Raw genomic sequence first — 27,702 nt, 5'->3', positions numbered from 1 at the left:
CCCAGTCTCTCCATGGGAGTGGAGTCTGTACATAATTTTGCAGGGGGTCTTGGGTTTTATATGGTGAAAAGGGGAATTTGGGGCTGGAAGTTTCATAATGCAGGTCAGCTCTCCTGAAGTCTCAATGGAGGTTGGAGGTTGTTGGTATTTTCATCTTCTTATCAGAAGCTTCCCTGGGAAGCTACCACATGCCAACAGTCCACAGATTATCCAGGCAGAATCACATAGCCTTCTAAGAGTATGTATTCTAAATATTAGTATTTAGATATGTCAAATAATGTAAATATGTAAAGAAGAAGGGAGGTAAAAACTGTTTTCAGGTTTACAGGGCTGAAAATGAGGCTCAGGGAGTAAAATCATTTGGACAAGGTGATCTGGGACCTTTACCTCAGCAACTTCTGAATCCCTTCACCACTTCTTCACTAGCAGCGTCACATGTAGAATTATGTACTGTTCCCTTGGAAGTCTAACTGAAGCAGTAAGCATCCTCTGTTGAAAATAAAGAAGGAATGAGGATGTTGCTCCACGCCAGTTCCCTGCCTTCACCAAGCCCAGAGGTCAGATGACTTCCTGGGATGAAAGCCAGCTTCCTCTTGCTGTTTCTCCAGTCGGTCAGCAAACGCCTTCTTCCTGTTCTACTCTTCAGTCTTCTAACTTCCCTCCTGCGACAGGGCAGATCGATTCTAGAACAAAACCAAAAGTGAGAATGCTAAGGTTGGCACTCTCACTTCCTCTTTGAATATAGTACTTGCTTGCAGAGGGGCACCCACTGGGAGGGAAGAGGCAGGTGTCCCAGGGACTCTGCGCTGCCACCAGTTACAGATCGTCATGCTCTCTCACGGCCTCCACTGGTTGCAGAAAAAGCCAGGATGATGCTTCTCTGGCTCCTGGCTAGGACTCTAATCATGGCACTGTTCCTCTCCTGCCTGACACCAGGAAGCTTGAATCCCTGCATAGAGGTATGTGTCTTGATCGCATGTGATCACACTCTTTCCTGCTAGCCTGCCTTGTTTCTCAAAACTATCCTCAGCTCAGAGCTCCCTGTGTGTGCTCTGTTTAGTTTATTTTGCACGAAGGAGTTAAACTAACCAAAAACTTGAGAAGCCGTGGCAACAAAAAGCCTCAGTGTTAACACAGGGCAGGAACAGGCAGCCAGGAGTGTCTTGTTTCATCTGAGTCATGATTTAGGGACTTGAAATTAGTAAAACTAGTTTAAAGTCATTGTTCTGTGACATACCTGAGAGATGTTAAAGAAATTACTGAACGTCTCTGAGGCCAGTATTCACAGGATGAAAGAATGACTGTGATCCCTAAAAAATGTAAGTAGGCTGTAATTTCAGGGCTTTCTGTGGGAACTCTGGCCACTCAGCTTTTAGCGGTCATCCTTCCCTTTCCAAATCAAGTGAAGGTAGCTGTGTCATTTCTGCTGCTTTCCAAGCATCTTTGAGAGATGAAGCGGTAGCTCAGCAGGTAAGGTCAGTGGCTGCCAAGCCTGATGAAAATCTGAGTTCAAGCCTCAAGCCTCACAAGTTAGAGGCAGGGAATCTCCTCCTTTAAGATGTCTTCTCAGTTGCAAGTGTCTGCCTTGGCAGGTGTGTTTATGCATGAGCACACACACAAATGAATAAAGGGAACAATTGTCTTAAATGAAAGAATTTCTATTAAAAATAAAACAACAAAACACACAAAAACACTAAGAGTTTTCTAAGAGATTTTAGTATTCTGCAACTAATTCTAGGAGATAAAGAAATGGGAGGGGTGAGGGAAGAAGAGGGACTAAGGCAGTAACTCCCGTTTTGGTTGAATACTGAGTCGTGAGTAATCTGACCCATGACTCATTCTTGTTTTCCTCCTGCACAGACCACGCAATTATCTTAGAAGCTCACAATAGAACTGAGCAAACAAGGAAGGAATTCGGGGTGAGGTAGGCTCAGAAGCTCAAAACAGGTTCAATGAGTTAAGATACATGGCATTCACATGGGGAAAAATACTGTTAATTTTAAAAAGTTATAATCATAGTATCTTGCTTTCTGATTCCTCAGTTACGTTGACAGAGATGGAATTTCCAATCAGTGCTACACTGAGATAAAATCCCGTTGCTCTTGGTGTCTGGTGTGCTTTGTCAACTCTCAAAGCTTGCTTGTTCCTTCTGTAAGCCAGGTCTCAGGACCCTTGGCCTTGTCTTCAGGGGTGATTACTCACTGCTTTCCTAATTCACAGTCCTTTCTAAACCCACACATAATTTCTTCTTTATTTGTTGTTATTGGTCCAGGGTCTTAGATTTATCAAACTACTCCTTTATACTCTTAATGACTCTTTAGAACCATGATGGTTGCTTCATCCCACAGGGCCTTGGCACTGCCTAAGCTACCTATGCACACCATCATCCCTCACCTAGGTCAAGGCTCAATGTGCTAAAATTATGGAATCCCTGTATATAGTTTAAAACTTCACTGTTGATCAAATTGAAAAATTAAGAATAAATGCATGAAATTAGTTTCAGTGATTTTTATGCAATCAAATATAGTTATGTTGTGTGAAATATAATAAAAGCATTCCACACTAACACTGGCGAAGCACTAGCCTCAGGTCTGTCTCCAGCCCTGTGGACAGGCTGAGGAGAACACGTTCTTTCCTTTAGTTAGGGTCTGTCTCACCTATGCTGGCTCTGTGTCTCCAGAGCTCCGAAATTGCTCTCTTCACCAGGCTCGCTAAGTTCCCATGGCTGGCTGATGCCAAGCACACCCCACATTTCCAAATTCCTGCAGCTGTCTGGGGTGTACTCTTTTTTTTATTAGATATTTTCTTTATATACATTTCAAATGCTATCCTGAAAGTTCCCTATACCCTCCCCCCTCCCTACTCCCCTATCCACCCACTCCCACTTCTTGGCCCTGGTGTTCCCCTGTACTGGGGCATATAAAGTTTGCAATACCAAGGGGCCTCTCTTCCCAGTGATGGCTGACTAGGCCATCTTCTGCTACATATGCAGCTAGAGATACAAGCTCTGGGGGTACTGGTTAGTTCATATTGGCTGGGATATACTCTTGCACACCACACTCTACCACCATACCTTTCTCTGGAACCCAGTTGAATTGCCACGTGAAGGAAAACAAAACACAAACTTAGTCTACAATCAACAGGTAACACAATGTTGGGTGCAGAACCTAGCATCCTGATTTTTTTATTTGACATTTTCTTAATTTACATTTCAAATGCTATCCCCACAGCCCCCTATACCCTCCCCTCCGCCCTGCTCCCCAACCTACCCACTCCCACTTCCTGGCTCTGCCATTCCCCTGTACTGATTTTGTAAACTAATCTATGTTAAAAATCCTCCAACTTGGGAGCCTCTTGGTCTTGTGGAGACTTGAGGACTCAAGATAGGGGAACACTAGGCTACTGAGGCAGGAGTGGGTGTGAGGGTGAGGGAACACCCTCATAGAGGCAGGGGTGGGGGAGGGATGAGAGGATAGGGGGCTTGTGGAAGGAAAACTGGGAAGGGGGATAACATTTGAATAAATAACCAAATGAATAAAATAACCAAAAAACAAGCAAACAAAATCCTTAGGTGGCAGACCCTGGAGGATGCACCATTTGAATTGACAGCCTCCGACTACCTACTTTGTGCCTCCAATGCTCTCCACCATCCACAAAGAAACCTTCCTTACTCCTGCCTCCCTCTTCCTCTTCCTGACCCAGAAGTCTCACCTACTCACCTAGTGACTGGTTTCCTGTAATGTTTATTAGGGGGAAATCCTACCACATAGTTAAGCAATTACGAAGATACCTTATGTTCAATTTTTGATACAGGGAATTAGACATTCAGCAACATTTTTGGCTTACTGTATATTTTGATTTCTCCTATGCGTGTTTCATGTTTCATAGCTATGTGTGGCTTATAGCTGCAGTACTCTAATGTGGAGCTTTGATTTCAGGATTATCTTTTTCATTTTATGTAGATCTCTGTGTGAATGTCTCCTCAGTTTGATTTTTCTTGATTGCCTCATGTTGATTTTTCCCTTTACCCTCTCCATATGCTCTTTTATTGATCATATCATTTTGTACTTTTGTCTTTTTTTCCCCACCATTTATCCTTCCCTTTGTGTAGAATAAAAAGGAAGGGAGTATTACTACTGGGTTTGTTACCATGTCACCAATGCCTCTCAGTGGTTCTCAACATCTTTAATGCTGAGACCCTTTAATATAGTTCCTCAGGTTGTGGTGACCTCCACCCATAAAATTCTTTTTGTTGCTACTTCTTAACTATAATTTTGTTACAGTGTTGAACCATAATGTAACTATCCGATAGGCAGGATATGTGATATGCAACTCCTGTAAATGGATTATTTGACCCCTAAGTGGGTGAAAGTCCACAGGTTAAGAACCACTGGCCTAGATCATGATAGGTATTCGGTTGTGTGTGTAGTATGTGTGAAACCAAAGAAAGAATGAATTCTGGGCACCATCTGATGTCCTCGTGTTCTGCCTGTGGCTACTCCATGACAGAAGGCTCTCCTTCTATAACTGTTAGCCAGTTTCTCTACATTTGTTCCCACTTATTATTTGCTTATGTTCTTTTCTCCTTTTGACATACATATTTTTTCCTTTTCCATGCATTTCCTTGCTCAGCTTTCCTGAATCTAGAATCTGTGTCTCTGCAGCTTTCATAGTTCTTAGTTATTTTCTTCTCTGTTAGCTGGTTCTATGAATGCAGTGACATCAGGAATCATGTAACATTTATTCTGGTACCGCCCATGGCCTTTAGCAGAAAAAGCCTACTATTTGGCTTAAACGGGCCGGTGTCCCATCAATTAAACAATATTTATCATTCATTCATCCAACAAATGTCTACTGAGCATTGAGAGGTCACCATGGACATTTCTGAGCCTTGAAGATAAATAGCAAGCAAAAATCATTAGAGCATCAATGCTCATGGTTCAATTGATCAAATGAAAAGCATCTGGAAAATAACTATATAGGCAATAGATTTACCTGGTCATCAAAATCTGTGAAGGAAATAATAGCAGGTGAGAGAAGAATTTCTGTCTGACGCCTAACTCTCTTAGATACATTGCCTTCAAGGATCCTATGATGAGTACCATTTAGGTAGATGTTTGTTAAGAAGCCTGTTTATGTATGAATCCTCTGACTATATGTGTATTACCCCAACTTTTTTATTTTCTTTGTCTTTAGAGGACTTTTTGAAGATTAGTATAAAATACATAAGTTGTAAGTAAATGCTAATATGCATCAAGGAATCAATAGTAGCCAATGATAATTAACATTAATATTTATCACTTTAATTCATGCAAGCTTTGTCATAAGCTCTGATCTCATTTAGCCCTTTGAGAATTCTATTGCTTTTAAATAAGAGAAAACAAAACTCACTGGGTTAAACAAAGCATTTTGCCAGATGAAATCATATAATTATGATATTACATGAAATTTTATGTTATAGGGTTCACAATAAATGTGAGAAAACTGATAAAACTAGTGGAGATTATGATAGAGAAAACACTCAGCCCTGAGAACAATTTTCTACCACTGGAATCCATGCACTATAAGACAGCCTCTGATCCCAGGACCAAACTGAGCAAGTCAATGAACCTAAGAACAAAAATAATTGTCAAAAATAATGCAGTAGCTAGGGAATGTCTATATATCTTTATTGGCACTCTCCATGTAGTTGTAAGTTGTATATAATGAAAATGATGAATTAGAACAATAATAATTTTACATTAAAGTATATACAAGCATACATTAACATGGGTTTTACATAAAACTACTGAGGTTCAGAGAAGATATTATAAAGGCAAACCAGCACACAAGCAAAACTTTGTCCCACACTCAGTATTCTTTAGTTCTTTGTGTAGGGTTAAAGACTCCTGGATATGTGTACCTGTTGGCCTCTTACATCTCATTTGCAGGCAGTCATGTTAGTGAAACTTTATGGGTGTAGCTTTTGACATTAAGGAACACAGTATTGCAGTAAAGTTCATAACCTTTTGAATCATAATCTTTCAGCCTCCTCTGCTGCAGTGATCCCTCATCTGTAGATGTTGGGGTTGTATTGTTAAGTGCTTCCATTGGTACTGGACTCCAGAATTCTGCATTTTGGTTGGTTGTGATTTTCTGTCATGATCTCTGTTTATAGATTGGAAGAAATAGTCTTTCCCAAGCAATAGCACACCAGTTAGTTACCAAATGCCAAATGTCCATCCCTGAAAACATATACATAAGTAATATTATACAAACTGAACAGGTTCTACTTATATATGTAGGATTTTATTTATACAATATTCATATATGTATATATATCAACAATTAATGAAAATGGCAACATGGACTTGAAAAACAGCAAAGAAAAGGGAGTAAGAAAAAAACTCGAAGAGTGGAAAAGGAAAAGTGAAGTGATATAATGATAATTTCAAATAATAGTAATAAAAAATATCTACTCTGTACCAAGTAGCACAGAACACTTGTTATGAAACTAAGGTTTTCAGACTTGAGCGTCATGTAACACCTGGTTCTATTGTTTCTCATTTAATTATAATTTTGTCATAGCAGAATGTTAATACATTGAGAATTCAGGTGATTTTTTTTTCTTCCTGACATGTGGAATAAGATGTCTTGCAAATATGAAGAGGCAGATAAATGAATGGAGTAGGATGGGTGTGATACCATATCCCCAGAATGGCAGCACTTGTGTGGGCGAGGCAGGTAGATTGGGAGTTCAATGTTATCTTTGACTGTATAGCTAATTTAAGGCCAGACTGGTCTATAGGAAAGCTTGCTTCAACCAAAATAAATCAGGATAAATGAATGAATAGATGGACAGTATGTTGACTGGCATGTATGTGTGAGAGTTTTATCACCCCATTATTCGTCTTTGGAGAGGAGTGGGAACACATAAAGTTGGAAATGTAACAATTGTTGTGTGGTATTTACAGGTAGTTCCTAATATTACCTATGAATGCATGGATCAGAATCTCAGCAAAGTCCCTGATGGCATTCCTTCTTCAACCAAGAACATAGATCTGAGCTTCAACCCCTTGAAGATCTTAAGAAGCTATAGCTTCTCCAATTTTTCAGAACTTCAGTGGCTGGATTTATCCAGGTAATGAATGAGCTTTTATGTGATGCAGAATGTGAAGTAGTTATTTTTTATATCATTGCATTCTTGGCTTAGAAAACCTAGATGGTTCTAACTAAACTTCCTTCTGTCATTTATTCAGTAGTGCTACAACTTGCTGTAAATCCTTGGAAAAGCTACTTTTATTTAACTGGTTTCAGTTGGATGGGCCACTAGATAAGAATATCTAAGGGCAGTTCTAACCTCTACATTATTTAAAACTATTTCATTAGATATTTATGGACCATGTCTTATATGTTGTATGTCTAAACTACAGAAGAAGAATTTATACATACAACACCCATACTCCTAATTATTAAGCAGGATAAAATACTCTTTAACGAATTAATAAATTAAAGTCTTGTCCTTATTATTGAACACATAGCACACATAAAATAAATGTTAACTAATGCTAATACTGTTGTTTACAACAGTAAGTAATAAAATATGTGAAAATAAGGGCAATACACTGTGTCCTGTAGAAGAGGGGCTGTTTTGTTATGTCTGTGAGAGGATCAAGAAAGATTTTGAGACGTGAGTACATGTGTAAGATACCTGAAATATTGAAAGTAGAAAAGAGAGTAGAGATTGAAAAAATAAACCCACTAACTTAGGAGGGAGAAGCAAATGTCCAAGTAAAACATCAACTATGGGCAAGAAACAGTTACTAATATTGTCCTTTCTGATTCAGGACACCATACCATTTGTTGGAACATAAAAACTTTTAGCCAGTATTTCAGATGGGAAGCTCAATATTTTTTATTGGTTAAAATTGCTCTTTGACAATTTCATACATCTATGTAATGCATGCAGCTACACTTACCTTCACCCACACTGAGTTTCCTCTGGTCACTGTTAGCCCTGACCCCTTCCAAAATGTCTCCAACCTATATTCATACCTTCTTATTTATTGTTTGACCCACTGATTTTAATCAGGTTCTCTGTGTGACCATAGATTTAGAAAAACCTATTGGAGACTAGTGAGGTTAACCATTTGATAAGCAACTAACACCAGTGATGGTTTCTCCCCAAGAATCTAAACTTTGGCAGAGCAGAAATGATTCCATGGTCCCCTCCATGAACAGTAGATTTCTGTTGGCATGACCAATGCAGGGAACTACAGCTTCTATGACATCAGATTTGCAAAGACTTTGTCATGTCCCACATGGAGCACCTCCTCTCGCTATCTCTTGGATCTAACATTTCTTTTTTTTTTTTTTTGAATTAATTTTTTTATTAGGTATTTTCCTCATTTACATTTCCAATGCTATCCAAAAAGTCCCCCATACACACCCCACCACTCCCCTACCCGCCCATTCCCACATTTTGGCCCTGGCATTCCCATGTACTGGGGCATATAAAGGTTGCAAGTCCTATGGGCCTCTCTTTCCAGTGATGACCTACTAGGCCATCTTTTGATACATATGCAGCTAGAGTCAAGAGCTCTGGGGTACTGGTTAGTTCATAATGTTGTTCCACCTATAGGGTTGCAGTTCCCTTTAGCTCCTTGGGTACTTTCTCTAGCTCCTCCATTGGGGGTCCTGTGATCAATTCAATAGCTGACTATGAGCATCCACTTCAGTGTATGCTAGGCCCCGGCATTGTCTCACAAGAGACAGCTATATCTGGGTCCTTTCAGCAAAATCTTGCTAGTGTATGCAATGGTGTCAGCGTTTGGAAGCTGATTATGGGATGGATCCCTTTATATGGCAATCTTTAGATGGTCCATCTTTGCGTCACAGCTCCAAACTTTATCTCTGTAACTCTTTCCATGGGTGTTTTGTTCCCAATTCTAAGAATGGGCACAGTGACCACATTTTGGTCTTCATTCTTCTTGAGTTTCATGCAGTTAACAAATTGTATCTTATATCTTGGGTATCCTAAGTTTTTGGGCTAATATCCACTTATCAGTGAGTACATATTTTGTGAGTTCCTTTGTGATTATGTTACCTCACTCAGGATGATGCCCTCCAGGTCCATCCATTTGCCTAGGAATTTCATAAATTCATTTTTTAAATAGCTGAGTAGTACTCCATTGTGTAAATGTACCACATTTTCTGTATCCATTCCTCTGTTGAGGGGCATCTGGGTTCTTTCCAGCTTCTGGCTATTATAAATAAGGCTGCTATGAACATAATGGAGCATGTGTCCTTCTTACCGGTTGGAACATTTTCTGGATATATGCCCAGGAGAGGTATTGCTGTATCTTCTGGTAGTACTATGTCCAATTTTCTGAGGAACCACCAAACTGATTTCCAGAGTGGTTGTACAAGTTTGCAATCCCACCAACAATGAAGGAGTGTTCCTCTTTCTCCACATCCTCGCCAGCATCTGCTGTCACCTGAATTTTTGATCTTAGCCATTCTGACTGGTGTGAGGTGGAATCTCAGGGTTGTTTTGATTTGCATTTCCCTGATGATTAAGGATGTTGAACATTTTTTCAGGTGCTTCTCTGCCATTCGGTATTCCTCAGGTGAGAATTCTTTGTTCAGTTCTGAGCCCCATTTTTTAATGGGGTTATTTGACTTTCTGGAGTCCACCTTCTTGAGTTCTTTATATATATTGGATATTAGTCCCTTATCTAATTTAGGATAGGTGAAGATCCTTTCCCAATCTGTTGGTGGTTTTTTTGTCTTATTGATGATGTCTTTAGCCTTGCAGAAGCTTTGCAGTTTCATGAGGTCCCACTTGTCAATTCTCGATCTTACAGCACAAGCCATTACTGTTCTATTCAGGAATTTTTCCCCTGTGCCCATATCTTCAAGGCTTTTCCCCACTTTCTCCTCTATAAGTTTCAGTGTCTCTGGTTTTATGTGAAGTTCCTTGATCCACTTAGACTTGACCTTAGTACAAGGAGATAGGAATGGATCGATTCGCATTCTTCTACATGTTAACAACCAGTTGTGCCAGCACCATTTGTTGAAAATGCTGTCTTTCTTCCACTGGATGTTTTTAGCTCCCTTGTCGAAGATCAAGTGACCGTAGGTGTGTGGCTTCATTTCTGGGTCTTCAATTCTATTCCATTGGTCTATTTGTCTGTCACTATACCAGTACCATGCAGTTTTTATCACAATTGCTCTGTAGTAGAGCTTTAGGTCCGGCATGGTGATTCCACCAGAGGTTCTTTTATCCTTGAGAAGAGTTTTTGCTATCCTAGGTTTTTTGTTATTCCAAATTAATTTGCAGATTACTCTTTCTAATTCGTTGAAGAATTGAGTTGGAATTTTGATGGGGATTGCATTGAACCTGTAGATTGCTTTTGGAAAGATAGCCATTTTTACATTGTTGATCCTGCCAATCCATGAGCATGGGAGATCTTTCCATCTTCTGAGATCTTCTATAATTTCTTTCTTCAGAGACTTGAAGTTTTATTATACAGATCTTTCACTTCCTTATTTAGAGTCACGCCAAGATATTTTATATTATTTGTGACTATTGAGAAGGGTGTTGTTTCCCTAATTTCTTTCTCAGCCTGTTTATTCTTTGTGTAGAGAAAGGCCATTGATTTGTTTGAGTTAATTTTATATCCAGCTACTTCACCGAAGCTGTTTATCAGGCTTAGGAGTTCTCTGGTGGAATTTTTAGGGTCACTTATATATACTATCATATCATCTGCAAAGTGATATTTTGACTTCATCTTTTCCAATTTGTATCCCTTTGATCTCCTTTTGTTGTCGAATTGCTCTGGCTAGGACTTCAAGTACAATGTTGAATAGGTATGGAGAAAGTGGACAGCCTTGTCTAGTCCCTGATTTTAGAGGGATTGCTTCAAGCTTCTCACCATTTACTTTGATGTTGGCTACTGGTTTGCTATAGATTGCTTTTATCATGTTTAGGTATGGGCCTTGAATTCCTGATCTTTCCAAGACTTTTATCATGAATGGGTGTTGGATCTTGTCAAATGCTTTTTCCTCATCTAACGAGATGACCATGTGGTTTTTGTCTTTGAGTTTGTTTATATACTGGATTACGTTGATGGATTTCCGTATATTGAACCATCCCTGCATCCCTGGGATGAAACCTACTTGGTCAGGATGGATGATTGTTTTGATGTGTTCTTGGATTTGGTTAGCAAGAACTTTATTGAGGATTTTTGCATCAATATTCATAAGGGATATTGGTCTGAAGTTTTCTATCTTTGTTGGGTCTTTTTGTGGTTTAGGTATCAGAGTAATTGTGGCTTCATAGAATGAGTTGGGTAGAGTACCTTCTGTTTCTATTTTGTGGAATAGTTTGTGAAGAACTGGGATTAGATCTTCTTTGAAGGTCTGATAGAACTCTGCACTAAACCCATCTGGTCCTGGGCTTTTTTTAGTTGGGAGACTATTAATGACTGCTTCTATTTCTTTGGGGGATATAGGGCTGTTTAGATCATTAACCTGATCTTTATTCAACTTTGGTACCTGGTATCTGTCTAGGAACTTCTCCATTTCATCCAGGTTCTCCAGTTTTGTTGTCAAGCTGCTAATGTGTGCTCTCTCTAGTTTCTTTTTGGAGGCACTCAGAGATATGAGTTTTCCTCTTAGAAATGCTTTCATTGTGTCCCACAAGTTTGGGTATGTTGTGGCTTCATTTTCATTAAACTCCAAAAAGTCCTTAATTTCTTTCTTTATTCCTTCCTTGACCAAGGTATCATTGAGAAGAGTGTTGTTTAGTTTCCACATGTGTGTTGGCTTTCTATTATTTATTTTGTTATTGAAGATCAGCCTTAGTCCATGGTGTTCTGATAGGATGCATGGGAAAATTTCAATATTTTTGTATATATTGAGGCTGGTTTTGTGACCAATTACGTGGTCAATTTTGGAAAAGGTACTGTGAGGTGCTGAGAAGAAGGTATATCCTTTTGTTTTAGGATAAAATGTTCTGTAGATATCTGTCAGATCCATTTGTTTCATAACCTCTGTTAGTTTCACTGTGTCTCTCTTTAGTTTCTGCTACCATGATCTGTCCATTGGTGAAAGTGGTGTGTTGAAGTCTCCCACTATTATTGTTTGAGGTGCAATGTTTGCTTTGAGCTTTACTAAAGTATCTTTAATGAATGTGGCTGCCCTTGCATTTGGAGCATAGATATTCAGAATTGATAGGTTCTTTTGGAGGATTTTACCTTTGATGAGTATGAAATGCCCTTCCTTGTCTTTTCTGATGACTTTGGGTTGGAAGTCGATTTTATTGGATATTAGGATTGCTACTTCTACTTGTTTCTTCATACCATTTGCTTGAAATTTTTTTTTCCAGCCTTTCATTCTGAGGTAGTGTCTATCTTTTTCTCTGAGATGAGTTTCCTGTAAGCAGCAAAATGTTGGGTCCTGTTTGTGTAGCCAGGCTGTTAGTCTATGTCTTTTTATTGGGGCGTTGAGTCCATTGATATTAAGAGATATTAGGGAGAAGTAATTGTTGCTTCCTTTTATTTTTGTTGTTAGAGTTGGCATTCTGTTCTTGTGGCAGTCTTCTTTTAGGTTTGTTGAGGGATTACCTTCTCATTTTTTCTAGGACATGATTTCCTTCCTTGTATTGGTTTTTTTCTGTTATTATCCTTTGAAGGGCTGGATTCGTGGAAAGGTAATGTGTGAATCTGGTTTTGTTGTGGAATACTTTGGTTTCTCCATCTATGGTAATTGAGAGTTTGGCTGGGTATTGTAGCCTGGGCTGTAATTTGTGTTCTCTTAGTTTCTGTATAATATTTGTCCAGGCCCTTCTGGCTTTCATAGTCTCTGGTGAAAAATCTGGTGTAATTCTGGTAGGCTTGCCTTTATATGTTACTTGACCTTTTTCCCTTACTGCTTTTAGTATTCTATCTTTATTTAGTGCATTTGTTGTTCTGATTATTATGTGTCAGAAGGAATTTATTTTCTGGTCCAGTCTATTTGGAGTTCTGTAGGCTTCTTGTATGTTCATGGGCATCTCTTTCTTTAGGTTTGGGAAGTTTTCTTCTATAATTTTGTTGAAGATATTTGCCGGTCCTTTCAGTTGAAAATCTTCATTCTCATCTACTCCTATTATCCGTAGGTTTGGTCTTCTCATTTTGTCCTGGATTTCCTGGATGTTTTGAGTTAGGATCTTTTTGGATTTTGTATTTTCTTTGATTGTTGTGCTGATGTTCTCTATGGAATCTTCTGCACCTGAGATTTTCTCTTCCATCTCTTGTATTCTGTTGCTGATGCTAGCATCTTTGGTTCCAGATTTCTTTCCTAGGGTTTCTATCTCCAGCATTGCCTCAATTTGGGTTTTCTTTATTTTGTCTACTTCCCTTTTTAGGTCTTGGAGGGTTTTATTCAATTCCATCACCTCTTTGGTCTGGTTTTCCTGCAATTCCTTAAAGGATTTTTGTGCTTCCTCTTTAATGTCTTCTACCTGTTTAGCAGTGTTCTCCTGTATTTCTTTAAGTGTGTTATTAAAGTCCTTCTTGGTGTCCTCAACCATCATCATGAGATATGCTTTTAAATCCGGGTCTAACTTTTCCCGTGTGTTGGGGTGCCCTGGACTGGGTGAAGTGGGAGTGCTGGGTTCTGATGATGGTGATTGGTCTTGGTTTCTGTTAGTAAGATTATTATGTTTACCTTTTGCCATCTGGTTATCTCTGGAGTTAGTTGTTATAGTTGTCTCTGTTTAGAGATTGGAGCAGAAGCCGTGTTCCACTCACCAGAAATCTTAAGATCCCATGGCGGGTGTCCTGGGTAGCTGGCGGGTGTCAGCTGACTCTGCGCCCTAGCTACCTCAGTGCTGGTCAGACAGGAAGGGGCTTGTGACCCTATTCAGGCCGGTTTTCTGCTTCCCTAACTAATGCAGTCTCAGGTCCAGCGCGATTGGATTGGAGCAGACTCTGTGTTCCACTCACCAGAAGTCTGGCTCTCACATTTCTATCAGATTCCTAGTCCTTTATAGTCCCTGATTCTTGGAGAGGGATTTGTGAATGTTCATTACAGGAGTGATCACAGAATTATGTTTTGCTTCTAGCATCTTGCATATCTAAGAATATCCTCATTCACTACTGTTTACTATAAAAGGAAGTGACATTTGTTAAGGGGTATAAATGTAATTATTTAGACAGAAGTCTGGTACTATGCTAATTTAACTAAACCACAATAATCACTGCCCTCTCTGCACCACAAACATCAGGGTCATAGGCCTCTCTAAACAACATTTTTTGAACAGGTTAACAGTACTTGCCTTGGATAGGCTACTGGGACAAAAATCTAAACCAAGAAAGCTTTGTTACTCCTAGAATAGTTATGCCAAAATTTCACCCCTGGACACATCTTGCCTGGCAGGTTCATGTAATAGTTGACCTGGGTCATAGCTGGAAGAAACCAGTAATGATTTTTTCCCCACCAGCCTTCATGACACTTTTCTGCTGAAAGCAAGTCAGCAGGGAGAAAATTGGTTGTGCTTCAGCTTCACATCAGTGGACTGTACTGATCAGGGTGTTGAAGTAGATGATGAACCTCTTTTCTACCATGTTCCTAAAGCTACTGAAATGTTTCACACATGTTTTTTTGTTCTAAAATTTAGAGTATGGTATTAAAAGTCTTCTGCAGAGCAGACAATACCGTAAAACGTTAGTGAACTAGAAAATGCATTAGATTCTTTACCAGGAGCATGATAGATGGAGAATTCCAAAGGTAGAGGACCACAGCTCTGTTGGTAGAAGCATAGTGGAGCCTGTGCTTTCTCCAACATTTAGAAGCATGTGCCCTGTTGCATGTAACTTTTCCTTACTCTCTGTCTTCTCTCCTATTAGTGGAAAATGGTAAACCTCCCTCCATGGTGACAAGTTAATAAATGAGAGATTATTAAAATTATTTGGTGAGTTTATGAGTTTGAAAACATGCTATCATCATCACTTTATTAAATTGTACATTTTACTTATCTCAGGGAGATAGATTTGAAGAGAACTGAGGTAAGCAAGTAAAAAAAAATATAAACAGAATAATCTCTTTTTAGTACAGAGAACATAGTTTTTCACCCAGTATAATTGAGAGTTGATCTATAGTATAATGTAAGATAATTCCTTAAAGATTTGGAGTTTATGCTCAGGAAAAAGGTAAGTTCCTCTTCCCTTAGCTCACAGGATATTTTACATTAGAGCAAAGCAGACAATCTACTCCTGTGCCTTTCTTTAAAAAAAAAAAAAAGATAATTTTCATTATGTACTTTCAAATGTTGTCCCTTTTCCTGGTTTCCCCCTCTGAAAACACACTATATCTTCACCCCCTCCCCCTGCTCACCAACACACCCACATCCACTTCCTGGCCCTGGCATTCCCTTGTGCTGGGGCATAGAACTTTCACAGGACCAAGGGCCTCTCCTCCCATTGATGATCAACTAGGCCATTCTCTGCTACATATGCAGCTAGAGCCATGAGTCGCACCATGTGTTTTATTTGGTTGGTGGTTTAGTCCCAGGGAGCTCTGGGAGTACTGGTTAGTTCATATTGTTGTTCTTCCTAGGTTTAGACTGCAAACCCCTTCAGCTCCTTGGGTACTTTCTCTATTTTATTCACTGGGGACTCTGTGCTTCGTCCAATGGATGGCTGTGAGCATCCACTTCTATAATTGTCAGGCACTGGCAGACCCTCTCAGGAGACAGCTATATCAGGCTTCTGTCAGAAAGCTCTTGTTGACATCCGTAATAGTGCCTCAATTTGAGGGTTGTTTATGGGATGGATCCCCCGGTGGGACAGTCTCTGGATGGTCATGCCTTCAGTCTCTTCTCCATACTTTGTCTCGGTAACTCCTTTCATGGGTATTTTGTTCCCCCTTCTAAAAAGGATTGAAGTATGCACACTTTGGCCTTCCTTCTTCTTGAGTTTCATGTGTTTTGTGAATTGTATATTGGGTATTCTGAGCTTCTGGGCTAATATCCAGAATTAAGTGCATATCATGTGTCTTCTTTTGTGACTGGGTTACCTCACTCAGGATGATGCCCTCCAGGTCCATTCATTTGCCTAAGAATGTCAATGAGTCACTGTTTTTAATAGCTGCATAGTACTCCACTGTGCAAATGTACCACATTTTCTGTATCCATTCCTCTGTTGAGGGATATCCAGGTTCTTTCAAGCATCTGGCTATTATAAATAATACTGCTATGAACATAGTAGAGCATGTGTCCTTATTACAAGTTGAAGCATCTTCTGGGTATTTGCCTAGGAGTGGTATTGCTGGATCCTCAGGTAGTACCATGTCCAATTTTCTGAGGAACCACCAAACTGATTTCCAGAGTGGTTATATCAGTTTACAGTTCTGCCAGCAATGGAAGAGTGTTCCTCCTTCTCTACATCTTTGCCAGCATCTGCTGTCACTTGAGTTTTTGATCTTAGCCATTCTGACTGGTGTGAAGTGGAATCTCAGGGTTGTTTTGATTTGCATTTCCCTGATGACTAAGGATGTTAAACATTTTTTTTAAGGTACTTTTCAGTCATTCAGTATTCCTCAGTTGGGAATTCCTTGTTTAGCTCTGTACCCCATTTTTCAATAGGGTCATTTGTTTCTCTGGAGTCGAAGATTAATGTGTAGGAATTAGACTGAGCACCTAAAAATAGTTTGTTCTAGACCATGTAGCTGTCATTTCTTTCTAGAAAAATGCATACTTCTTTTTGGAGCTGAGAAAACTGAGTTTTGAAGGATCCCAGTGACTGAACTATAGCAATATTACTTACCTTACCAGACTAGAGTCAAGCTTACATCTCTTACTTCAAAGCTCAAAGTTTCTTCATCACATCATTCCATTCACCTAAAGTTATGAGACCAATCATATTAGATAGAAATAGAGATATACCCCTTCCCCCCTTATTTGCTCTATATAGCTATTTATGACATATACATAATCATAATCATATATGTATGTATATGATTTAGCAATAGAATCCTAACAGAAAGTGAAAACTTGAAAAAGAATCAAACTTTGTTGCCTCATTTAGAAGTGGAATGATAGAAACTCACAGAAATTAATGGGTTCCCAAGATTATGCAGGTAGAATGGAGAGTTAACATGGCTCCATGCATTCCTCTTGCAATATTCTTTTCAGCATACCTCTACCTTTTCTTAAATTACTAAGGAATAAATAAATCACAGACCAAAACTCTTTTATTAACTATGAATACTCCAAAGAGAATAGGAAAAGCGAGGGAAGGTAATTGGGTTAGATTTGGAAGTGATTCATTTGCTAAATGTATCTGGCATGCATCTATGACAACATCTGTCATGAATCACTGTTGGCTGAGTCTGAGTTCTGTTGCTAGCTTGTCTCTATGAAAGCTTTACGTAGTACAGCTTACATTTATCTTGGATTAAAATTTAGAATATTTCATTGAGTTTGGGAGTCTACATTATTCCCACTCTTGCCTCACCTTTATATTATTTTTCCTCAGTTCCCTTGTTGCCCTTCAGTCACAGAGACTCTGTTGTAGCTCCTCCATCTGGCATGCCTGCTAACTACTACAACTTTTGGATCGCTGTTTACTTCATATATTCTTCACATTCGCTCATATTGATCATTGAAATTTCCACTTACTTATTCTCAAGCGTAATCTGCTTTCATCTGGTGAGAGAGGGTCAATTCTTTTGATGTGAATATTCTTAGCCCATTTGCTTCTTCTTCCATGAAGCTTACTCATGTCCCTAATAATTAACATTTACCTGTGATAATGACAGTCTCAAAATACCTAGCCATCTATATGAGTAAAGTTTTGTAAACATGAATGCCATTCTTGACTCTTGACACCTATGTGTCATTATTTTGGAAACAATCACCCATGGAAGGAGTTACAGAGACAAAGTTTGGAGCTGAGACAAAAGGATGGACCATCTAGAGACTGCCATATCCAGGGATCCATCCCATAATTAGCCTACAAAAGATGACACCATTGCATACACTAGCAAGCATTTGCTGAAAAGACCCTGATATAGCTGTCTCTTGTGAGACTAGGCCGGGGCCTAGCAAACACATAAGTGGATGCTCACAGTCAGCTATTGGATGGATCACAGGGCCCCCAATAAAGGAGCTAGAGAAAGTATCCAAGGATCTAAAGAGATCTGCAACCCTGTAGGTGCAACAGTATGAACTAACCAGTACCCCGGAGCTCTTGACTCTAGCTGCATATGTATCAAAAGATGGCCTAGTTGGATATCACTGGAAAGAGAGGCCCATTGGACATGCAAACTTTAGATGTCCCAGTACAGGGGAATGCCAGGGCCAAAAAATGGGAATGGGTGGGTAGGGAAGTGGGGGAGGGGGATATGGGGGACTTTTGGGATAGCATTGGAAATATAATTGAGGAAAATACGTAATAAAAAATATTAAAAAATTAACTTTCAACAGTAATTTATCATGGCTAGCAAATAATGACCACCCATATTGCCTATACTCATTAGATGTAAAATTATATCTATGTCTGGAAAGAAATGCCTAAATTAATCTAAGACTACTGCATATCAACTGTCTTTATGTACCCCAGTTATTGATCTTGAATTGATTTTCTTCTGATGGATTTGCTGCCTGACATAGTGTGATCGTTTATCATCACTGTAGCAAGTGTGAAAATGACAAATCTGCAGAGTTCCTCTCTTGCTCACACCATCATCACCTGTTTTGCTCTGTATAGTTTTCTCTTCACAATAACATGGTATATCATATCTGTTTGTATTATGGTATGGCAGGGACTGTTATGTCATTAGAAAGGGTTTTTTTTTTCAGCAAAAATACATAATTGGTATCTCTTTTCCCCATAGGTGTGAAATTGAAACAATTGAAGACAAGGCATGGCATGGCTTACACCACCTCTCAAACTTGATACTGACAGGAAACCCTATCCAAAGTTTTTCCCCAGGAAGTTTCTCTGAACTAACACGTTTAGAGAATCTGGTGGCTGTGGAGACAAAATTGGCCTCTCTAGAAAGCTTCCCTATTGGACAGCTTATAACCTTAAAGAAACTCAATGTGGCTCACAATCTTATACATTCCTGTAAGTTACCTGTATATTTTTCCAATCTGACAAACCTAGAACATGTGGATCTTTCTTATAACTATATTCAAACTATTACTGTCAACGACTTACAGTTTCTACGTGAAAATCCACAAGTCAATCTCTCTTTAGACCTATCTTTGAACCCAATTGACTTCATTCAAGACCAAGCCTTTCAGGGAATTAAGCTCCATGAATTGACTCTAAGAGGTAATTTTAATAGCTCAAATATAATGAAAATTTGCCTTCAAAACCTGGCTGGTTTACACGTCCATCGGTTGATCTTGGGAGAATTTAAAGATGAAAGGAATCTGGAAATTTTTGAACCCTCTATCCTGGAAGGACTATGTGATGTGACCATTGATGAGTTCAGGTTAACATATACAAATGATTTTTCAGATGATATTGTTAAGTTCCATTGTTTGGCGAATGTTTCTGCAATGTCTCTGGCAGGTGTATCTATAAAATATCTAGAAGATGTTCCTAAACATTTCAAATGGCAATCCTTATCAGTCATTAGATGTCAACTTAAGCAGTTTCCAACTCTGAATCTACCCTTTCTTACAAGTTTGTCTTTAACTATGAACAAATTGCCTATCAGTTTTAAAACAGTGGCCCTGCCAACTCTCAGCTATCTAGATCTTAGTAGGAATGCACTGAGCTTTAGCGGTTGCTGTTCTTATTCTGATTTGGGAACAAACAGCCTGAGACACTTAGACCTCAGCTTCAATAGTGTTATCATTATGAGTGCCAATTTCATGGGTCTAGAAGAGCTGCAGCACCTGGATTTTCAGCACTCTACTTTAAAAAGGGTCACAGAATTCTCAGCGTTCTTATCCCTTGAAAAGCTCCTTTACCTTGACATCTCTTATACTAACACCAAAATTGACTTCGATGGCATATTTCTTGGCTTGACCAGTCTCAATACATTAAAAATGGCTGGCAATTCTTTCAAAGACAACACCCTTTCAAATGTCTTTGTAAACACAACAAACTTGACATTCCTGGATCTTTCTAAATGTCAATTGGAACAAATATCTTGGGGGGTATTTGACACCCTTCATAGACTTCAATTATTAAATATGAGTCACAACAACCTACTGTTTTTGGATTCATCCCATTATAACCAGCTGTATTCCCTCAGCACTCTTGATTGCAGTTTCAATCGCATAGAGACATCTAAAGGAATACTGCAACATTTTCCAAAGAGTCTAGCCTTCTTCAATCTTACTAATAATTCTGTTGCTTGTATATGTGAACATCAGAACTTCCTGCAGTGGGTCAAGGACCAGAAGCAGCTCTTGGTGAATGTTGAACAAATGACATGTGCAACACCTGTACAGATGAATACCTCCCTAGTGTTGGATTTTAATAATTCTACCTGTTATATGTACAAGACAATCATCAGTGTGTCAGTGGTCAGTGTGATTGTGGTATCCACTGTAGCATTTCTGATATACCACTTCTATTTTCACCTGATACTTATTGCTGGCTGTAAAAAGTACAGCAGAGGAGAAAGCATCTATGATGCATTTGTGATCTACTCGAGTCAGAATGAGAACTGGGTAAGAAATGAGCTGGTAAAGAATTTAGAAGAAGGAGTGCCCCACTTTCACCTCTGCCTTCACTACAGAGACTTTATTCCTGGTGTAGCCATTGCTGCCAACATCATCCAGGAAGGCTTCCACAAGAGCCGGAAGGTTATTGTGGTGGTGTCTAGACACTTTATTCAGAGCCGTTGGTGTATCTTTGAATATGAGATTGCTCAAACATGGCAGTTTCTGAGCAGCCGCTCTGGCATCATCTTCATTGTCCTTGAGAAGGTGGAGAAGTCCCTGCTGAGGCAGCAGGTGGAATTGTATCGCCTTCTTAGCAGAAACACCTACCTGGAATGGGAGGACAATCCTCTGGGGAGGCACATCTTCTGGAGAAGACTTAAAAAAGCCCTGTTGGATGGAAAAGCCTCGAAACCTGAGCAAACAGAAGAGGAAGAACAAGAAACGGCAACTTGGACCTGAGGAGAACAAAACTCTGGGGCCAAAACCCAGTCTGTTTACAATTAATAAATGCTACAGCTCACCTGTGGTTCTGCTATGGACAGAGCCCATGGAACACAAGGCTGCTAAGCTATGACATGGACCTTACCGGGCAGAAGGAAGTAGCACTGTGATGAGACTCCTTACTTTCCAGGGATAAGAATTACCTAACTCAGGAAAAGAAACATAATCAAGAATGTTTACCTTTAAACTGAAGGAGAAGAGGCTAAGGCCTAGTGAGAACAGAAAGGAGAACCAGTCTTCACTGGGCCTTTTGAATACAAGCCATGTCATGTACTGTGTTTCCGTTGCCTTAGAAGAGGATTAATAGTTTCAACTGAACTGAAAGTTTTCTTACTTTCCTTTTTTTCTACTGAATGCAATTTAAATAGCTCTTTTTGAGAGGTCCTCATTCCAATTTCATCTTCCATTTTATGTCATTTTCTTTTCTTTTTTTTTATCTAAGTCTATAAGAAATATGATTAATACATGCTCACAGATATCCTGGCCAATCCTTAGAATGCTATATTTATTAAATAAAATTCCTAGTATACTTTTACTTTTATAAATTCCGTTATCGTTTTTCATGCCTTGACTACAAACTAATATCATAAATAAGATTGTTACAGGTATACTAAGAAGGCCCATATTTAACTATAATTTTTAAAGAAAGTGTGTAAAATATACTCTGTCACATTGTCACTGAATGTCATTCTTAAGTTATTACCTAAGTTATGGATGTCACAGAGTCAGTGTTAAAAATAATTTGGTTGATAGAAATATTTTTAATCAGGAGGGAAAAGTGGAGAGGGATGCAGGAACAGAAATCATAGCTTCATCATTTATTCATGATTATTCCGGAACCATAGAAGTTCACATAGCTGAATGACAAGACTACATATGCTGCAACTGATGTTCCTTCTCATCAAGGATACTCTCTGAAGGACTTGTAGAACATTTTTGGGAGGAAGAAAGGTCTAATATCCTTTTCCTTCATCATTCTCATTTCTGGACATGCCTTGTGAGACGGATGAATGTTGGGAGTACATATTTCTGCTTTCACCTTATTCCGGTCAGCACGAATACTGAATATATAATGGCATTTCACAGTGTGTGTGTGTGTGTGTGTGTGTGTGTGTGTGTGTTGTGTATGTACATATATGTACCTGTACATGTGTTTAAGTTTAAGGAGAAAATAGAGTACAGAGCAGTTCTATATTTGTGATAGGGCATTAAATAGTTGAGCTAATTCAGAAAAGTATGGAGGTTTCTTGGTAAAGGAAACCAAAGTAGAATCATTACAAGATCTAACAATAAAAATTTTGAAACAAACCAACAAGTAAATATTTTGGATTTCCTTGTCCAGTAGGACAATATTCATAAATTCAAATTATGGAAACAACCCTTGGAAGGTTAATGCATAGAGACAGAATGCTATCTACTTGCAGTGGAATGTGAATTGACCTTGGAAAAGAAGCAAAACTTGCTACTTGTGAGCAGAGGTATAAAGGTGGAGGTTTTTTATTGTAAGTGAAATATGCCAGGCACAGAAGGAACTGGCATTTCAGGAACTTTTGATGACATGAGCAAAGATAGAAAAAAAAATAATATGTAGAACAATAGAAGAGGAAGACAAAAGAAAGCCAGCCCTAGGATTTAGTCTTCACAACTATTTTAAACAATATGTTTGAAATGAAGTTATTAGTATCAATTAAGATATCTACAATTTTCATAATTCCATTCAAACTGGAACATAGCCACCTAACTATTTGTCTCTTGTTAGCCAAGTAAAATAGCAGATCAAGAATCTCCCCATTTTTCTGATATAAAAACCCAAATTCTAATGCAGTAAATGTCTTGTCAATCAGCCAGATAGCACAGAAGAGGCAAGGCGACAGTCTGTGTCCCTTCCCTCTCACAGAAACTCCTGTGCTCTCTAGCCCACTGCTTCAGGCTCCAAGCTAGAAAAGCAAGAAGTGAAAGTGCCACAGTTCTCTATGTGGTTAGTGTCAGTCAGGGTCATTCAACTTAAACCATGAATCATTAAGAAAATATATATGCATGCATGCATTAATACACAGAGTAGTTTATTTACAACAACTCTTTCCATAAAGGGCTGGGGAGTTTTCAACAAGATATAAAGGAGCAATTAGGTTAATCAAAAGAAAGAAATATAGGCAGAAGAAAGAAATGAAAGAAAGAAAGGAAAAGTTTTAGCTGTGTATTTCAGGTTTAGTTCTAGAGATCTTCTGGAATTTTAGAGAGTGTGACTTTTGGAGAATTCCTAAACTCATTTTCAGATTATATTAGGTATGTGACTTGGCCTTCATCTATCTGAGAGCTAAGAAAGAAATGAAGATCATGCATTTATTATTAGGCCATTACAAACTAATAAATATAAAGTTAAAAGGGAGACTCTGTGGATGAGTCTCCCTCTTGGCTTTTTTATGGGTAGTCAGAGAGAAGCACTCAGTAGCCTTATCCTTGACAACATTTTGGTCACATTTGTTTTCCCAGTCTGTAGGACAACAGCAGTCCCTATGACTAAAGTAGATAGTATCTTTTTTTACCTAGCTTCTATTCATCTGTGTTGTCCTAGCTTCCTCTTTGAGTCTACAGCCTTTGAGAAATCACTAGAAGTCACTGGAACCTCATGCTTTGACTTGAGACAGTCCTCATATGTGTTCCTAGGTACTCGAGGGGGCAGCTGGGAGACTGGGGAGCCATATCTTAACCATGACCTTTGCTTCCTTGATGTTGAGCATCATGCCTGACAAAGTAAGCAGACAATGCCTGTGTACGTGAAGAACAGGAGAATCATTAATGCATGTTTTCTTGGTGTGCTGTTGTCCTCAATACATTTCAGTTCAGAATGTAAAGTCCTAAGGATCTTAGCTGTCAACTTAGTTTTCCCTGTCTGTCACTTGGATGGATGATTTAAATTGCTTCTTCACTTGGTTGCTTGACACCATGTATTCTAAAATTTTGTGGAAGGGGTGTGTTGGGGGTGGGGGTAGTTCTAACAATAGTGTTCTCTAGTGGATACATTAAAATCATATTCAGCTAATTAATATTTGATTAAGTTCTGCATGATATACCGATTTGAGGAACATTCACAAAATCACAGGCTTCAAGATTTTTGTTAACGCATCCAAAGTACCCAGGCATTAAATGGGCAAAACTAAATAACAAACTGACTTTATTTAATAGTTTCTCTACTGTTCTCTTTTGTTTTATGTCAAGAGTTGAATGCCACTGTTCTGTATTTTTAATTATTTATTGTTTGCTATTGTGAGAATTCAAAGCCATAACTTTGAGGAGCTGACAGAGGCACTGTGGACTATGAAGACAGTTTTTGGAGTTAACAATTTCCTTGGTAACTATGGACTAAGTCTCCACACTTCAGCTCTCATTTCTGATGGAATAAACTCCTTTCCAGGAGGCTTCCACTTATGCTAATGCAAAGCAAACAAGGAGGCTAATAGAACCAGCTGTTTCTGTCTTTATAGCAATTCCCCAACATTCTACACTTGAGGATTTCTTCTGTCATATGATTTTTTTCATTGGGCATTCTTTCAATCCTTCATTAAATAGCCAAGACTTCTCACTAGACACCAACTCAATGAAATTCTTAAGCTGATAGCATCTAACAACACTTTTTCAGTGCACCTTGGTAGAGAATTTAAGCTGGACTGTCTGAAGCAGGAAAGTATGTTGTTTTGATGGAATTTCCTAATGGTACCATTATGGCTTTATTTTGCCTTGTTAATGTAAATGATTCAAAGCACTTCAACTTACTACTCATAGTTCAAGCATCTATTTTGCATATGCACTGAAAATTAAGAGATTGGAGAGTTTGTCTTACATATTTCCATCATCAACTATTCTAGTTCTTACTAAAGAAGGAGGGTTCAAAATTTTGAAGGATATATTAAAGTGCCTTCTATACTTAATGATTCTTCTTGAAAAGGCAAAGAGTTGATCTTGTTCTTTGTTATGGTATTATATCTTCTCATGGTAATTTGGAAGAAGTTTACATACCAATTTCAGTTTGTTTACCTAGGCCTTGAGAATCATTCCACAGTACACGATTAGGCTACTATGAAGACAAAAGAAATCATTGTGGGGAGACTCTGTACAGCTCTAAATTTACCTTTTATAATAGATGCATCCCAGATAAAGATCAAGCCTGGCATGAAATTAATTTAGTGGGCTAGGATCCTGGCAACCTCCTAAAGCAGGACATCCCATGCATTTGGTCTCAGCCAGTGAGGCACCTCTGAGAAAATGTAGAAAATCTTGCAAGGAGGGTCAGTGCTCTGAAAGACACAGGGTCAAATGTACATGCAATTCCAGTTCTTCTTTATATATGTGTATTTTACATAGTCCCTGAAGTACCTAGAGGCTGAGGTATAGGTAATGCCACCTTGATAGAGTTCACTTAGCCAAAATGTAGAAATGGATGCCCAGAGAGAATAGATTACTTGTCCTGCATCCTGTAAATTAAAATGTGTTAATAATCATCATAATAAATTCTATCTGCCAAATATTTCATAGGTGCATGATACTGTTTTAATTTAATTATAAAAATTGCCTTCTGATGCAGCTCTTACCCAAATTGTCATTTCCCACACAATGAAACTGAGACCAAAAAGCAAATTCTCCAATTCCAAGGGTAGAATTCAAGTAATCCTGATATCCAGGGCTGCTAATTTTTTACCACACAGTAGACTGCTGCAGTGTCTGGGCTTTTTTGCTGGGGCTGATTCACTCACTAACAGGAGAATCCTGTGGGCAAGGTCAGCAACTCCCTTAATATCTAGAAATTGACGGTTTCAAAGGCATTGCATGCGACTTTCCTTGATTTCTATGGAAATGAAGATGGTACCTCCTGTGACAGTGCTAAGTGCCGAGTCTGAGTGTAAATGTGCTTTTTGGCACAAATTGTTCTGTTCTAATAGTGTTGATTATAATTATAAAATAATGTGTTTCTAAAAGACTGCAAGCAATTCTGGGAATGACAATAAGGGTTTCGAAACAACATGGTATTTATGTGAGAAGTGTTTTGTTGAAAATTAAACCTGTGTTTAGGAGAAAGGATCCTGTTGTTTGCTCCTAAGAAACTATCACACCATGTAATTAAATCAGAGCCAGTTGGTTGCCAATTGGAGTTCTTGTCTCACATGAACAATATTGTATCATCTACAACAAACAAGATATGACTGACCAGAGGTAACCAAGACTCTTTACCCAAATCCTGTTTCTGTATCTTCTCAGGGCCCAGAAAAAAAGTTGGAAATGCATGGTCAGTTTTTCCCAAGGCTGGGAATTAACATTGTAGGGTGAAGCCTTCCTCAAGGTCATCTCAGATCGTCCCTAAGGAATAGGTGTTTCGTTCAAGGGCCTTTTATAGGAGGCTGTATCTGTAAATAAGTGAGGAATTCAATGTTTGAGAGGCTGTCTTGACTTCCTTTCTTGGGAGGAAAAACAAAATCCTTATATGAAGATTAGGAGTGTCTTCAATGTTCTCAGACCTCAAAGGCAGAAAAAAGTATGCAGTGTAATGTGTTTGTATGTATATCTCTTAAAATAATATCTTCCATAACATTGTCTCCCAACCCGGATTTGTGTTTTATTTTCACCAAGGACATCGTAAAGTTTAAAGCAGATCTTGCAAGGGAAGTCATAAAAATAGGAATATGACAAGATGGTAAAGTTTACCAGGCTGAAGAACCACTTGATGATTTTGGCTATATTTAATTATATAAATTTCTGCTTTTATTATCTCTCTTGCTAGAAATTTTATTTGAGAATTAGAGTTTAATAATCTGTATTTTTTAAAATATCCTATATGCAATTTTAAGTATAAACAGATCTGGAAATTGCTATTTTAATAGGCAACAGCCTATAATGTACCATGTTTAATATAGCCATGTGTTCTGTCCTTGAGATTTACTGCTGAGAGCCAAAGAAAGATCAACAAAATGGAACGGGAGACTTATTTATTTATTTTAAAGAAAAATGTGCTTCATTTATCTGATGATTTTATTCTTTTACACTGTGTAATTGATTCTTCGCAATTCTAGCTGATCAGACTCATGTGGAAGAATCTGTCCGGTTTGATGTAATCTTCAAACATCCACATAGAAGTTATAATCTGACAGTCATGTGTTTCTCCTTGTTTCTACATTGTATGTTGCCTTCTTCATCCCCTTTTGGAATTTGAGATACAGCATAAGCTTAAATCAGAATAATATCATGGTCTGTCATGAACTCTCTGAGGCATCTGTTGACAGCTTTAATTTATTGGATTATCAATTCCAAACATAACAAGTCTAACTTACCTCCCATTTGCAAACTGAATATTCTCTTGTCACTGACATACACAGCTGCAACAAATGGCCTTCTCTGTAAAGCACCAGGCTCTCCTGTACAGACTTACCACATAATTGTTAGTCTTCCCAGGAACCCCTTTTCATTTCTGTTGAGGGGAGGTAAGGCAGTGAACACTAATAGCTTAAATTCAGTCATTTTGACCTTTAAACTAGCAACCCTGAATCTTCTGGAGGAGT

At 38.6% G+C, this 27,702-nt stretch overlaps 1 protein-coding gene and 1 long non-coding RNA gene across 2 annotated transcripts in view; one reads left to right on the top strand and one right to left on the bottom strand.

The window, feature by feature from the left end:
• The first annotated feature begins 423 nt into the window (after positions 1 to 423).
• On the top strand, positions 424 to 24,133 carry Tlr4 (toll like receptor 4). Its single transcript, XM_021161091.2, has 3 exons — positions 424 to 959; positions 6,954 to 7,120; positions 18,862 to 24,133. The coding sequence occupies exons 1-3, from the start codon at positions 870 to 872 to the stop codon at positions 21,110 to 21,112; spliced, it is 2,508 nt and encodes an 835-aa protein (XP_021016750.1). The 5' UTR covers positions 424 to 869; the 3' UTR covers positions 21,113 to 24,133.
• The window catches only part of LOC115030894 (uncharacterized), a 67,598-nt gene continuing 45,674 nt past the window's right edge, over positions 5,779 to 27,702 (bottom strand). Inside the window, exons 2-4 of the long non-coding RNA XR_003836489.1 lie at positions 20,981 to 21,065; positions 16,791 to 16,864; positions 5,779 to 6,224 (exon numbers count right to left, since the gene is read on the bottom strand). This is a non-coding gene — a long non-coding RNA (uncharacterized LOC115030894). The remainder of the gene's footprint in view (positions 6,225 to 16,790; positions 16,865 to 20,980; positions 21,066 to 27,702) is intronic.

The sequence above is a fragment of the Mus caroli genome, unplaced genomic scaffold (assembly GCF_978045245.1).
Source record: "Mus caroli unplaced genomic scaffold, Mus_caroli_1 scaffold_6, whole genome shotgun sequence".
Taxonomy (NCBI): domain Eukaryota; kingdom Metazoa; phylum Chordata; class Mammalia; order Rodentia; family Muridae; genus Mus; species Mus caroli.
This window is presented reverse-complemented; position numbering and strand designations above follow the sequence as displayed.

Bases quoted from the DNA above. Each gene is read 5' to 3' on its own strand.
- Tlr4 (XM_021161091.2), top strand. From the start codon at position 870: ATGATGCTTCTCTGGCTCCTGGCTAGGACTCTAATCATGGCACTGTTC. The intron at 960-6,953 runs GTATGTGTCTTG...TGGTATTTACAG, and splicing joins GCTTGAATCCCTGCATAGAG to GTAGTTCCTAATATTACCTA. The intron at 7,121-18,861 runs GTAATGAATGAG...TTTTCCCCATAG, and splicing joins CAGTGGCTGGATTTATCCAG to GTGTGAAATTGAAACAATTG.